The sequence below is a fragment of the Spea bombifrons genome, chromosome 5 (assembly GCF_027358695.1).
Source record: "Spea bombifrons isolate aSpeBom1 chromosome 5, aSpeBom1.2.pri, whole genome shotgun sequence".
NCBI classification, from domain to species: Eukaryota; Metazoa; Chordata; class Amphibia; order Anura; family Pelobatidae; genus Spea; species Spea bombifrons.
In genome coordinates, this window is record NC_071091.1 from 76,580,629 (window position 1) to 76,593,522 (window position 12,894).

General features: G+C 36.2%; 1 protein-coding gene across 1 annotated transcript in view; it reads left to right on the forward strand.

The window, feature by feature from the left end:
* Positions 1-4,720: 4,720 nt before the first annotated feature.
* Positions 4,721-12,894, forward strand: part of LOC128497703 (laminin subunit alpha-1-like) — a 54,051-nt gene continuing 45,877 nt past the window's right edge. The window contains 4 exon segments of the mRNA XM_053467864.1: positions 4,721-4,730; positions 6,482-6,652; positions 7,577-7,689; positions 12,514-12,756. Coding sequence (XP_053323839.1) covers positions 4,721-4,730; positions 6,482-6,652; positions 7,577-7,689; positions 12,514-12,756 — 537 coding nt within the window.

A 12,894-nucleotide genomic window follows, 5' to 3' on the forward strand; every position in this document is an offset into this window, starting at 1 on the left:
GGCCTTTTAGTACAATGCTAACTCACTATTGCACTTTGAAGGAGGAACACTCTACTCATAGACCAAAAATAAGGGGATCACTCCCAGCCATAAAACCAACATGCTGGGTTATACCTTGGGTTATGTGTTAAAATAATAATTGCTGTTGAAATATGGCCTTGTCACCTAAACAAGTAATGGAATGGTCATGATCATTGATAAGACCACTTTTTGAACTTTACACCAGAATCACTTTTTATATAAATATGCTTTTATGCCATCCAATTGGTTTTCTTTAGGCTTAAATACTTCTCACTCAATGTAAACTTAATCTGAAGCATGATTGTCTATTCATCTAAAAATGTCAAATGGCCGTTAATATTCAAGGAGTCACAAAGAGCTAAACATAATAAAAGTGTATGAACAACCAAATTAGCATATGCAATTCTATATGGACAACTGCAGTACGTATCTGAGATATCTTGGCGTCTTATTCTGCCCATAATAGATGTTTTGTTTCTGAATAACTTGCACTTACATAACCTTAGATCTTAGTTTCTCTGTTGCTCATTGTATTACAAGCAAGATTGCTGGAGGAACCCACATGGACTATTAGAGTCTTGCCTACTGCATACTAATGATTAACCCCTGGAATCCCAAATAAGTCTACCACATTGGGTCTGCATTCATAGTAAATTATCTGACATACAAACGGTTAATCTCTATGGCATTCTGTACATTCTAGTGAAGACCAACGTTTTATTGTCGATTGTCCATTAACTTCTAATGCATAAGGTTAATATACATTGCACTGTTTTTCTTCTGAGTCTCAAATGTACTCCTTACACTATTTCCTCTTCAGAATGATTTACTTTTGCGTTAGTAAATAATCCTTCACACACGTCTGGCTTTGTGAGCATATAACCCCCCCTGACTTGCGTTATATATATGATACCACTGTAACTTTGTAACTTAAAATGGCATACATTGATTATGAATCTCAATCTTTGTCACGAACAGATTTAGCTGTTCTATGGTTCATTAGTCAGTAACTGCCTGAACGACTGTGGGAAGAGTAAGTTCCTGCAACTTGTGAATGTGATGTTAGCCAAGAGGAAAAAATGCAGCACAAGGGCTTTTAAGCTGTGGTGATGTCTGATAGGCTAAACGTTGCTTTACATTTCCTTTATTTATGGTACATCACTTATCTAATCAGCCTAGAATGCTTAGTCTGTATTTTAACTCTTTGTAATGTTTTGGCATGGACAATGCCTTGTCCTGATGAAGGTTTAGATCGTATCAGAGACCTTAACACTGCAAACTATTCTTTCACCAAAATAATTATGTCCTTTGAAAGGTCCTCGGGTTTCAAGTATTTTCCCAAACAAGTTGAGGTGCTTTGAACTGGTCTGCAGACAGATGGGGAAAATTAGCTCTAAAAACAAGGAGTTAGAGCGTAGGAAGTATTCAGTAACGTAGCCTCAATTGATCATTCCACTCACATAGTCACATTCAGTTTAGTTTGTTATATTATATCCTTGATTTATCTAAATAAGTCTGTTTGACATTACAGGGTCTAATTGTATAAGTGCTTTGAAAAATATATCATTTAGATTAATGAAAAAAAGGATTCCGTAGTATCCATAGCTTTTTGCACATTATAACATTTTGTGTTTATAGTTCTAAGCCTTACATTTGTAAAGGCCCAAACATGTGGCAGTAAGCCCATATGTCTTACACACACCGCCACAACAATATCAGCCCTTAAAATAAGTATAACCCACTACACCTAATTCACCAAATTAAAGTCAATTACGCTACCGCCACATAGACGTCAGCAAGCTTATGTCATGGAGGCTGAAGCTTTGATTGATCAATTGAGGTACCAAGTTGTACCATTTTCTGACATTGGCACCCAAATTTCATACATGCTTCTGGGTCACTGATGTGAATAGGAAGCTGCTTGGTGCAAAGCAAGAACTTGTATTTATGTTTATGCATGGAATGACGGTGTCCATAGCAGATGACTTGTCTGCCGACTTTATGACATCATTATTGTGTTCTGCACAGTACTGGAAACACCCAAAAGTTATAGCTGGCATTGAAAAACCACAGGTCAGCAGGGCTGATTTCCTAAAATAAAAGTTAACAGGGCATAAGATTTTGGGTCCTTCTGTAGGCCCAGGTCCCACTTGCTTGTCGGGTTCTCATGCTATAAACTGTTATCACTCAAATGCAAACTTTGCTAGGATGGTCCTTAAAGGAACTGGGTAGTCAACCTGACATAACCCTGCTAAAACTCAGCTTTGGGAACCAGACAGAATATTTATGGCGCCAGCTTGGAAATGATTTTGAAGCCAAGGATTGATGCTTCCATAGATAAAAGCTAGTAGGATTTTGGAAGCCATAGAATCTTGGCTCCTGGAATCCTTCCAGTCCTGACCGGGCCATTGAAAAAAAGAAAAGATAATTTTCTGATTAAAAAAAAAAGTATACCTCCTTACACTCATAGTAATTAACCATTTTCTCTTGGCCAGAGGGAATTATTTAAGATTCAGCACAGACACTAGAATTCTTTATTTCTTTTTGTTTGGGAGTTAGTCATGCAGGTCTAGTCAATTACCCTGTAATTAAGACTGAACACTTCTAGCCAGGGGCTGATATTTTGTGGCCTGTTAGCTCAACCAACAAGAGATAACACGGAAGGCAATATAAATGTGGCATTCTAGACCCAGTTGTTTTAAGTATATTTGTGCATTGCGTTATAACGGCGCAGTCACCACAGTAACCAGGGCAATGGTGAAGATAAATAGAAATTGTGTTATTCTGTAACACTCCTAATATAAATCTGAGGGCTACCACCTAACGGTTTGCAGGCTGGCAGGATGTTTAGCTCTACATCTGCAGGGCTACAACCATCTGCTGAACAAAATTATGTTTATTGAATGTCCGTATTAACCCCAGTCCAAACATTCTTCAGAAAGTGTGCTACCAAGAATGATTTGATTTGTAAAGAACACTAAAACCACCGACACAAAACATAAATACAGGAGCTAGAAAGTAAACATCCTCTGCTATTTTCTTAAGTAACCTAGCCGTGAAAGCCGGGCTTCCACAGGCGCTTCCAGCTGTCTTGCATCTGCAAGTTAATATTCCAAATTTCCTGATCACTGCTAGAAGCATCATGTTCCAGGCCAGGTGCTACATTTCTGGGGCAAGGGTTTTCACACTGCCCCCCATCTCATTGAACTTCTTTTTTTTTACATTATGTCAACACAGTCATTAAAGCATTTTAAACGTCAGCTCCTTTGTAGTGTGATCTGCAAACATACAATCATGACATATGTTCCGTTGTTCTTTCTCAGTGCAGTTGTAGTAAAGTAGGAAAAGTACACAGGTAGTATGCATACCAAGGCTGTTTGATGTTTTCTAGACTGGTGGTTGGAGTTCAGATGTGAAAATACCGGTACTTAAAATTAGGCATCTGAGACAACCCGGATAAAAGGAATAGCAACCTCAAAATAATTAATTCTGTATAGTATAAAGCAGCCATATAGCTTATCAACCATTCCACCCAACTCCAGGGGTTATTATCAATAATATACACAATAAACCTGAATAACTGTGAATGCAGCACTCCTTTTTACTGTAAAAGCCTTCAGACACTTCAGGAAGAAGGCAAAACCTCCAGTTGAGGAGGCCACCATAGTATTTTACAATGTGAATTTTTTTGCAACCCTTTCAAGGGCTAAATTTGTGGCTAGTTTCATTCAAGATAAAGGTGAACTTGACTTGTAGGAAATTATTAATGCTTGGAAAAATATTATCTTTAGTACTAATTTGTACATCAGAAGACACATATACTTTATTCTTATAAGCAAGATTTCACGTACAATTATTAATTATTCCCCAGTTCAATAGTTTAATGTATGTTTGGGTGATGGTTTTAAACTGGCGAATTTACCCATATTCAACCAAGTATGGTTGTAGCAGTGTGATGCGTTTGGACATCATAGTAAGTGGTCCATTGTGGGGAAAACAGATCACCATAAAAACCAAGGGTGCGTAATAATCAACACCTAAAAGTTCAAAGATTATTTTCTTATTGATCATTTGATGGGCTGGTTATTTCTTTTCTTTGTATTGGGGGTAACAATCTATCCCATATATATCAGGATATATATATATATTAGAACATTCATAAGGTAATATCATTTTTAACTTTGCCTCGTTGTCATGACCCTCTATGAGAGATTACCTCCAAGGCATTTTACACATATACCTGCTCTCAGAAAAGCAGGTTTTTGCAAACAGAAGTTCAACAAAGCAACACAGGAAATGAAATTTGGTATGAATGGGAAAAGAGCCCTGGAGAGGAACTAAAGCCAGACGCCTGAAGACATGCTTGGAATTCTACATCTAAAGCTATATAAATATTCAAATAAATTAAAATATATACATAGCGATATCAAGATAATAAACCACAGGAGGAAGACTCAAAAAAAAAATAAAACACACAATACTACAGTGTTTCTGACAACTGGTGAGGCCATTCATTCCATGTTAAGAAAATCATGTCTGAGAATAATCGTTGTTAACTCTTGCTTAAAGTATCAAACATTCTAAATGTTTAAAATGTACTATTTCTCAAGGCCCTTGGTGTATTGGAAGGAGGTGATTCTCTATGACCTACAAAGTTCTACAGGTTTCTATTTTTATTATAGCTGGGTTTCAACGCTCAATGGCTGCATGTGAGTGGGGTCAAGTCAGGTAGGTAGGGTTGGCTGCATACACGGGTTTGGGCTAGCGTACAGTGGACTATCGAAGGGGTGAGAGTGGAAGGAGCTGAGTCAAAGAAGGGAGAATCTGGAGAATAATGTAGGAAGGGTAGCCCATACAGCCAAGCCCCATAAAGAACACGGACTGCTGAGTAATATGATGTGACTTCTGTTCTGAACCCACATATTACTGTTGCTTACCTCACCTCAAACTACGCATCACCTTCGTTCTCTTTAAAGGATGTTTATTGTACTCAACAATCAAAGAACAAAAGGCTGTGGGGGGAAAGCAAGTGGTAACATCCACACAGCGGGTTATCTTCAATTTTTCTTTTGCTTTTCTTACTACCTATGGTTTTAATTGCTTAGAAGAAGGACACAAACTGAAAAGTATCTTTGAATATTCCATATAGGTCCTAACTTTGTTAAAAATATGGATAACTAAAATGTAGCTGTTATTTATTGATTTATGTCGTATCATCATATTCTGTAAAGCTTTACAATGGGTGACAAGTAGTGTAGCACATAACAAGTAGGACATACAGAACAATGCTTAGGTAATTGTTCATAAAGATCCTTTGCTTTTATCATTCTTTCAAATGATAAAAGGTTAAAACTTGACATATATTAAAAGAAAATATGTATTGATGACTGAGCAAAGCTCCCAATAAAAGGAATGTGCTATGAAGATAAGTTATCAGAACTTAAAAGGTCAGAGGCATACATAAGCTAAAGCCAGTCAAAATAATGGAAGGAATGTGCAGATTTGCAGTTTCATGGCTCTAGGAACATGAACACAGATAACAAAACCCTACAGTTTTTTTGGCAATTGAACTGCATGATTGCTTCATAAAGTAGAGCACTAACCAGACAGGCAAGCATGAGGGTAGCAAGAAAGTAAACAGGAAAACACTGCGATCCCAGGTCAGGAAGAATGCCTGAGCGAGCCCTTTGTTTGCCTTAATGTATTATATCTTTATCTAGAGCATCAACATTGAATTTTAAACATAATTGTATTCAAAGGCACTGTGTCACTTAGACAAAATGTTAATTACAAGCTCTTGCATGTTAAGTAAATTAACCTTTTACAGATCTGTCATTTTATTATTTAATTTGAAGGTTTAATTGCGTAAAAAGTCTTATCAGTTCATGTTTTTTTTGTGTCACTTGACAAGTGTTTCCCCCAAAAATGAAAATTAGGCAACTTGCATGAATATATAATTATTTCTGAGAAGAGTTTGCACTTTTGACAGCGCTAGAAATGATGTTTCCATGTTTCATTAAATTACAAAAGTGTGACATTTAGCAGTGTATGGACAACAAGATACATAAGTTATATTATTAACATGTTCTTTTTAAGATTGGTCCATCAGGCATGGCAGATTATCTTTATCTTGTTTGGATATATATATAACTTTAAAACATGACATTTTATCAACATTTCTTGGGAGGTTTTTAGGACAATTCTTCTCTAATAAACGTACTATAATACATTGCTTCATAATATTGTTCTAAAGCAAGAACTGTTCACGGACGATACCAAAAATCACTAACATTGTGCTAATATATAGTGATGACAGCAAAGTAACCAGGGAAAAAGAGTTAATGCTTGATTAAATACACATACATATTGTGTTTTAAATCATCAACTGGAATACTTTAAAACTGAAAACACATTATTCCCCTGTTATTCTACATGGTAAATCTTGTTGTGTTCTGTTTAGGTTTGTTTCCCGCTATACTGAATCTTGCCAGTAATGCCGTTATTACCACTAATGCCACATGTGGTGAAATGGGACCAGAAATGTTTTGTAAACTTGTAGAACATGTGCCAGGAAGGCCAATACGCAACCCTCAATGTAGCATCTGTGATGAGAACAGTTCCAATCCCAAAGGTAAGTTACCCATCTTCTGATATACTGTTGAGTCTATTCACCAACAAATAGTTAAATGGTTTAGTCACATGTCATTACATGCAAGCAATTCATATAGTCACTCAAATACAAAATGTAAAAGTTAAAAAGGCTGAACCCTGTAAGTGCAAAGGGGTGGACAGTGAAGTACCTCATTCACTCCTAGTTCACCGACTTGGATTTTTTGGGGGGAGGGGGGTAAATAGGGTGTTTAATATAAAGTTTATTTTTTTGTACTCAATAACCTTTTCCCCCAGTATATTTTAAACTTCATCCCAGTAAACACTAAATTATGTAGAGCATGGTGGGCTTTATACCCCAATATAGTCTATTATTACCCCCTACCCCACCACATACAGGGTAGGGGATAAAGGTGGATGGGTTGTTGACCCCCTTGCTTAATGTGGGGATCCCTGTTTCATTTCTATTATTATTTTTGTAATTAATCTTTTTTTGGTGTCTGTGTGTGTGGGAGGTTACATGTCACCCCCTGAGGCTACAAAGAGAAATTTGCAAGCTTCAGCTTATATTTACAAATCACAAGCAATCTGGGGGTTGAATTATTCTGCATATTGCTTGCTTTTTTCAAGCAATCAATGTGCAGAATAAGTTGTGTGTGTTTGAGTATGTGAGTTAGTAATAGTGAATATATGAATGAGCTGCTACAAATTAAGATTTGTTTGCCAACTCTCATGCACTCACATTGTAGTTAAAAGACCTCATTATGTGTTGTACATCTTGCTGGTTAACTGCAAACAGGCATCGTTATTTCTGTAGTATTTTGTTTACTGACCGGAACCCAATAATCCTCTCACCAAAATATATAGAAATAAAATGCTTTCTTACTCAATTTTCTATTCTCTTTCACTTGCAAGCTGGTATATGTTTTTATTTGTTTATTTACAGAACGGCACCCGATAACCAATGCAATCGATGGCACTAATGATTGGTGGCAAAGTCCCAGTATTCAGAATGGCAGAATATATCACTGGGTCACCATAACACTGGATTTAAGACAAGTAATTATGACACTTTCTTGTTTTAATGTTTTTTCTAGCTAAAATCTTTTTTCCTGATTTAAAATAGCACCTTTCTGCATAGTCCTACACATTTGCAGTTCTTTATGGCATCTATGTAGTATTTGTGGGAGAATAGTCAACTAAGGGTATGGTGTGACACCAGGGTTATTTTATCTTTTAGTTAGCACAGTTAGAACCAGATTGCCTATACCTTCACATTTTAATATGTATGGATCAAGTACTGCACAACCCCTACTGTATTAGAAAGACCTTCATTACTCTTTAATTACAAGCATCCTGAATTGGAAATACCACACATATACCAAATGTGTAAGATATCACATTTCCAGTTCCTTTGAACAATCTAAATTACAAGCTAACCAAATAACGTCTGGATCCTTATAAATCTCACATGTACAGTCTTTGTTCCACTTGGAAGTACTCATTATACGGTCCTCTGTTTCTCTATAAATAACCTGTAAACTGCATAATATATGGACTGCTTATCTGTAGTGTTTATGTCTTTTATCTGTGAACTTTCTAAATAGTGCATGTAATACTGTGTAGAAAAAATAGCGGCACACAATGCTTTACATTTAGTTGATAAAGTCAAAATCTCATGGGAAAAAAATATGTTTCTCTTTGAGGATTAAATATAATGATTTATGCATTTCATTAATCAGAGTGTCCTGCTGGGTGATTAAGACTGAGCCATTCAATTATTTGAAAGGAGTAAGGGTGTTTGCCTAGTAGGTTGGGCTCAGATAACAGAGCTACATCACAGATATGAACGTCTGCCTGAAAATATTATATTTTGCTAAAACTACAACTATTAAATAAGGAAACCATATTTGTAACCTGGTACTAAGTAAAATAAATAGTCACAATTCCCTTTTAATAGTGTGGTTGATCACAATCCAAGAATTTGAAAGGTAACAAAGTAAATGACATTCAAAATAATAAGTATTATTATTATTATTGTATTAGTAATACTAAATTGTTCTGTTACGTGCATGAAATGGACATAGCAGGTCAAAGATATCACTAGGATCAATACTAGAATCAATTCTCGCCAATTCTTTCCCCACCACTATATCATAAATGCCCCAAATCCTCTTGTGTGTAAAAAATTTACTTTATTTAGGGCATAAGGACAGCTTTAGCATTTGCGACTAGGAATAATTAATTAAACCCTGTATTAGTGCTTCTCATTTTCAGTGTTGGTTAATGCATGATAAGGGGTTTACATTTTAATTCAGTTTACTTTAACCGGGGGATCCATTTGTCTGCTTATTAACCATGCCTAACCACCTTAATGAGAAAGCTAGGGTCACATCTCTACATTATCTCATTATATTAAAAAATAGATTAAATTAAGCTATATGAAAATGTATTGTTTTTTTCAAATTTGGTACGTTTTTGAAACCTCTGAGATTCCAAAGATTTATGTTATTCTACGGCTTTAGCCCAATTAAATATATCAACTTTAATGTAGGACCTCTTGAACAAACATGGCTATAGCCATTTTCCTTATTTAAGGGACAGCCATCATATGCACTTCAATTCATGTGGTTCCTTTAAATGTCCCTGTTGTCTGCTTTGTGAATACATGAGGCTAGGGTTTAGGGTTCTGTAGAATCCCCCACCCCATATGTGTTTGCCCCTTTTCCAAGTCGGGTTTTTTCTTTCCAACCCTGAACTCAGTCCCGACTCAGAAAGGCTAATGTGCCACTATATTTGCTACATTTATGCAGAAAAAAATGACATGTTATTTGTTTCAAAACAGTTGTGGTTTTCATATAATACAATGTTTTGACATTAGATACAATACAGTTCAGAAGTTTGGGGTCATGGAAATTTGTAACTGTGCTAATATAGTTGCAAAACGGGTTTTCTAATGATCAATTAGCCTTTTAAATGTAAACTTGGATTAGCAAACATAACGTGCCATTGGAACACAGGAGTGATGGGAGTGATAAAGGGCCTAGTACGCCAATGAAGATATTCCATACAAAATCAGCTCTTTCCATCTGCAATAGTCATTTAACAACATTAACGACGTCTGCACGGTATTTCTCATCCATTCCATGTTATTCTAATAGACAAAAATGTATTTTCTTTCGAAAACAAGCAAGTTGGTAAGTGACCCCAAACTTTTGAACGGTTGCGTGTATCCATATTAGATATATGTTTTATCTCTGTTATCTCAGTCCAATCATCTAGACGACAAACTAGGTCCTCATCATGCTACCTTGCTGTTAAACGCAGAATGTCTAGTCTAATTAATGGAGTGGACACTCTGACTACTGACTCGAGGAGATTATTTCATTAGATAAACAATACTTTATATCATCGCAATGTCCCATTTAAAATAATGCATCCTAAATTTGCATACGTGTTTGCATGTTATCCCTACAAGCTTTAAGGTATTCATGCATAAATCTACTTATTTGCTCTTTGTGTCAAATATTGTGCAGCAAAAAGAGACATCACTGATCTGGTAAATTTATCCTGAGAGAATCATCAGTCACGTTGCTCATCCATTGTGTTGTAAAGAGACAGTTTTACAGCATGTTGCTTGACTGCCTATTATTTTCCATGGGTTTTTTCCCAGGCCACTGTCATATAGCCATTTATTTGGTGTCAATGGTTACTTTCATGCCTTATATTCTTAGCAGTTTTATTATATATTTTTCAGCACACTGGGTGAACTTTTTTTTTCTTTAAATACTCTTAAACACTTCCACTGTATTTTCTGGGGACACATTGCATACAATATAAATATATAAGTTTGTGAAAGAAACAAAACACTCTAATAGAATTTGGATTTTAGAAGCCATTTTCCTCCTAGTGGTTGTTGCAATAAATGGGATTATAGTAAGTGGGTGGTGATGTCATTATTTAGATCCTAAAATACATGCAGAATGAGCTGTTCTCTCTTAAGTTCAGAAAGTGTTTTTATGATGTTAAGCTATTTGTCAACACACTGCTTGTTAGCAGTTTACGCTAATCCTCTTGTATGCCTAAGAATTTTATGTGCCTTTTTACTCTGCCACCTAGTCTATTCTATGGTGTCCTGCAAGGTACAGACCAGTGAAATGTCCCATCTGTGCAACCTCTATATACATCTCTAAGGGTACCAACTGTTAAACTAAGGAAAATAATTAAGTCTGCAACCCAAAATATGTATGCCTCAGTCTGAAGACAAATATAAATCTGATCTTTGTGCTTACAGAATTTCACTCCGCTTACCTCTTCCCGTCGCACACTGTCCCACCCTATCTCGCAATGTTCACACCAGATTAATATCAGTTAGCACACATCAAGCTATGAAAGACAAAAAGTCAATCTTTTATGATAAAATAATGTACACAGAATATTTTAAATAACTTATAAGTTATTAAGCAGGTTTAAAAATAATCACCTAAAATATCTCTTATCATGTAAGTACATAAGGTACATGTTATTAGCAGCAACGGAGGGTATTAATATGCATCCCAGGATTGGTTGGAGAACTTGCGTAAATATAATTACCTTGATAGCTTGCCAATTAATTCATTGCTGTTCCATTGTGTTGTTATGGTATGCACAATTGTATGGATTTCAGGTGTAGAAAGACAACTTTCAGACCAAGGTCATGTTTGACCAATTATACCATTTAGATAACAACATGGTGCCACATCTAGAACATCTAAAATCCTGTCCAGGTCGGGAACTGTTGGTCACGCAGCACTGGGCTTAAAACGAAGGTCCCATCATAGTGCAGATGGGATGTTAGCCCACGGACAACTGGAGGAAATCGGTCCATCAGCCTTAAGTGGCTCCTGTAATCACACTGGACACTCCTTTTCTTGCCCATATGTTACAGAGAGCGATAGTGGGATGTTGTTTGGATGGCAAATTAAAATGTATAATTCATATTGGCTCGTAAGCGGTATAGCTTTAAATTGGTGCTTCTGCATGTTCTCTAAATTGAAGAATGAAACAGGCTACAGGAGAAACATATATTGTTGCAAATACTTGTCCAGTGTGGGCTTACAATGAGCTACATCAGCTGTAGCTTTGTTAAGACTCATGACTCTGGAGCCATTCAGAAAAAATCTCAGTACAATATGAACCGGCTCATTTGTCGTTCACTCAACCATATAACAAACAGGGAGGCAAGTTAGCAGAATACACAGTGTGGGGGAGAAAATACTGTGATGGTAATATAAGCGCAGTTTCATGGATAAATAGTAATGCACATTACAAACCCCTGAAAAATATATATTAACCCCTTAATGACAAAGCCCGTACATGTACGGGCTCAAAAAGCATTGTTTTCAATGGGTTTAGGGACCGCCCATTATCCTTAAGGGGTTAAGGTTTTCACTTAAGAATGGGAAACACACATATCTAGATTGTAAGCTCAGTTAGCAGGGCTCTCCTTATCTTTTCTTCTTGGAAATCCAAATTATTTTGTACTGCTTACCTGAAGTACAGTTCTGCAAAATATGAGAAATGGATACATAATAATAAGTTAAGAGCTATTATATGTATTCTCTTTTTGCAAATATCCATATTTGTGCAGTATGTGTATTATGGAAAGAAAAAAAAAATAATACTGGCATATTTTAATCCTTTTGGTGCAAATTGTTAGGAAAATATATCTTTACAAGCGTTTTGCCTGGTACAATTAGGAGGTAACTTATAACCCTGGAAATACAGTTAAGAAAAGACAAATTGAGGTGCAGTGTCTTATAGCAATTGTGTAGCAATAGGAATGAAAAAGAAAATGTTTTTGTGTGAAATATGTATTTAATGAAACATTCTTTTTGTGTGCAGATCTTCCAAGTTGCATACATAATAATTAAAGCAGCAAATTCCCCACGGCCAGGTAACTGGATATTAGAACGTTCTCAGGATGGTGTTGAGTTCACGCCTTGGCAGTATTATGCAATCAGTGACTACGAGTGCTTGAGTCGATACAACGTGACACCAAGACTTGGGCCACCAACGTACAGAAGGGATGATGAAGTGATTTGCACGTCATTTTATTCAAGACTTGTGCCACTGGAACATGGAGAGGCATAATTATTTCAAATTTTACTTTTCCACTGATTAAATAGTTGCAGACTGGTGTAGTATGTATTTATACCCATCACTTTCACCATGATTCATGGAACCTTGCTTTTTTGGTTACATCCCAATGTACGTAAACAACAG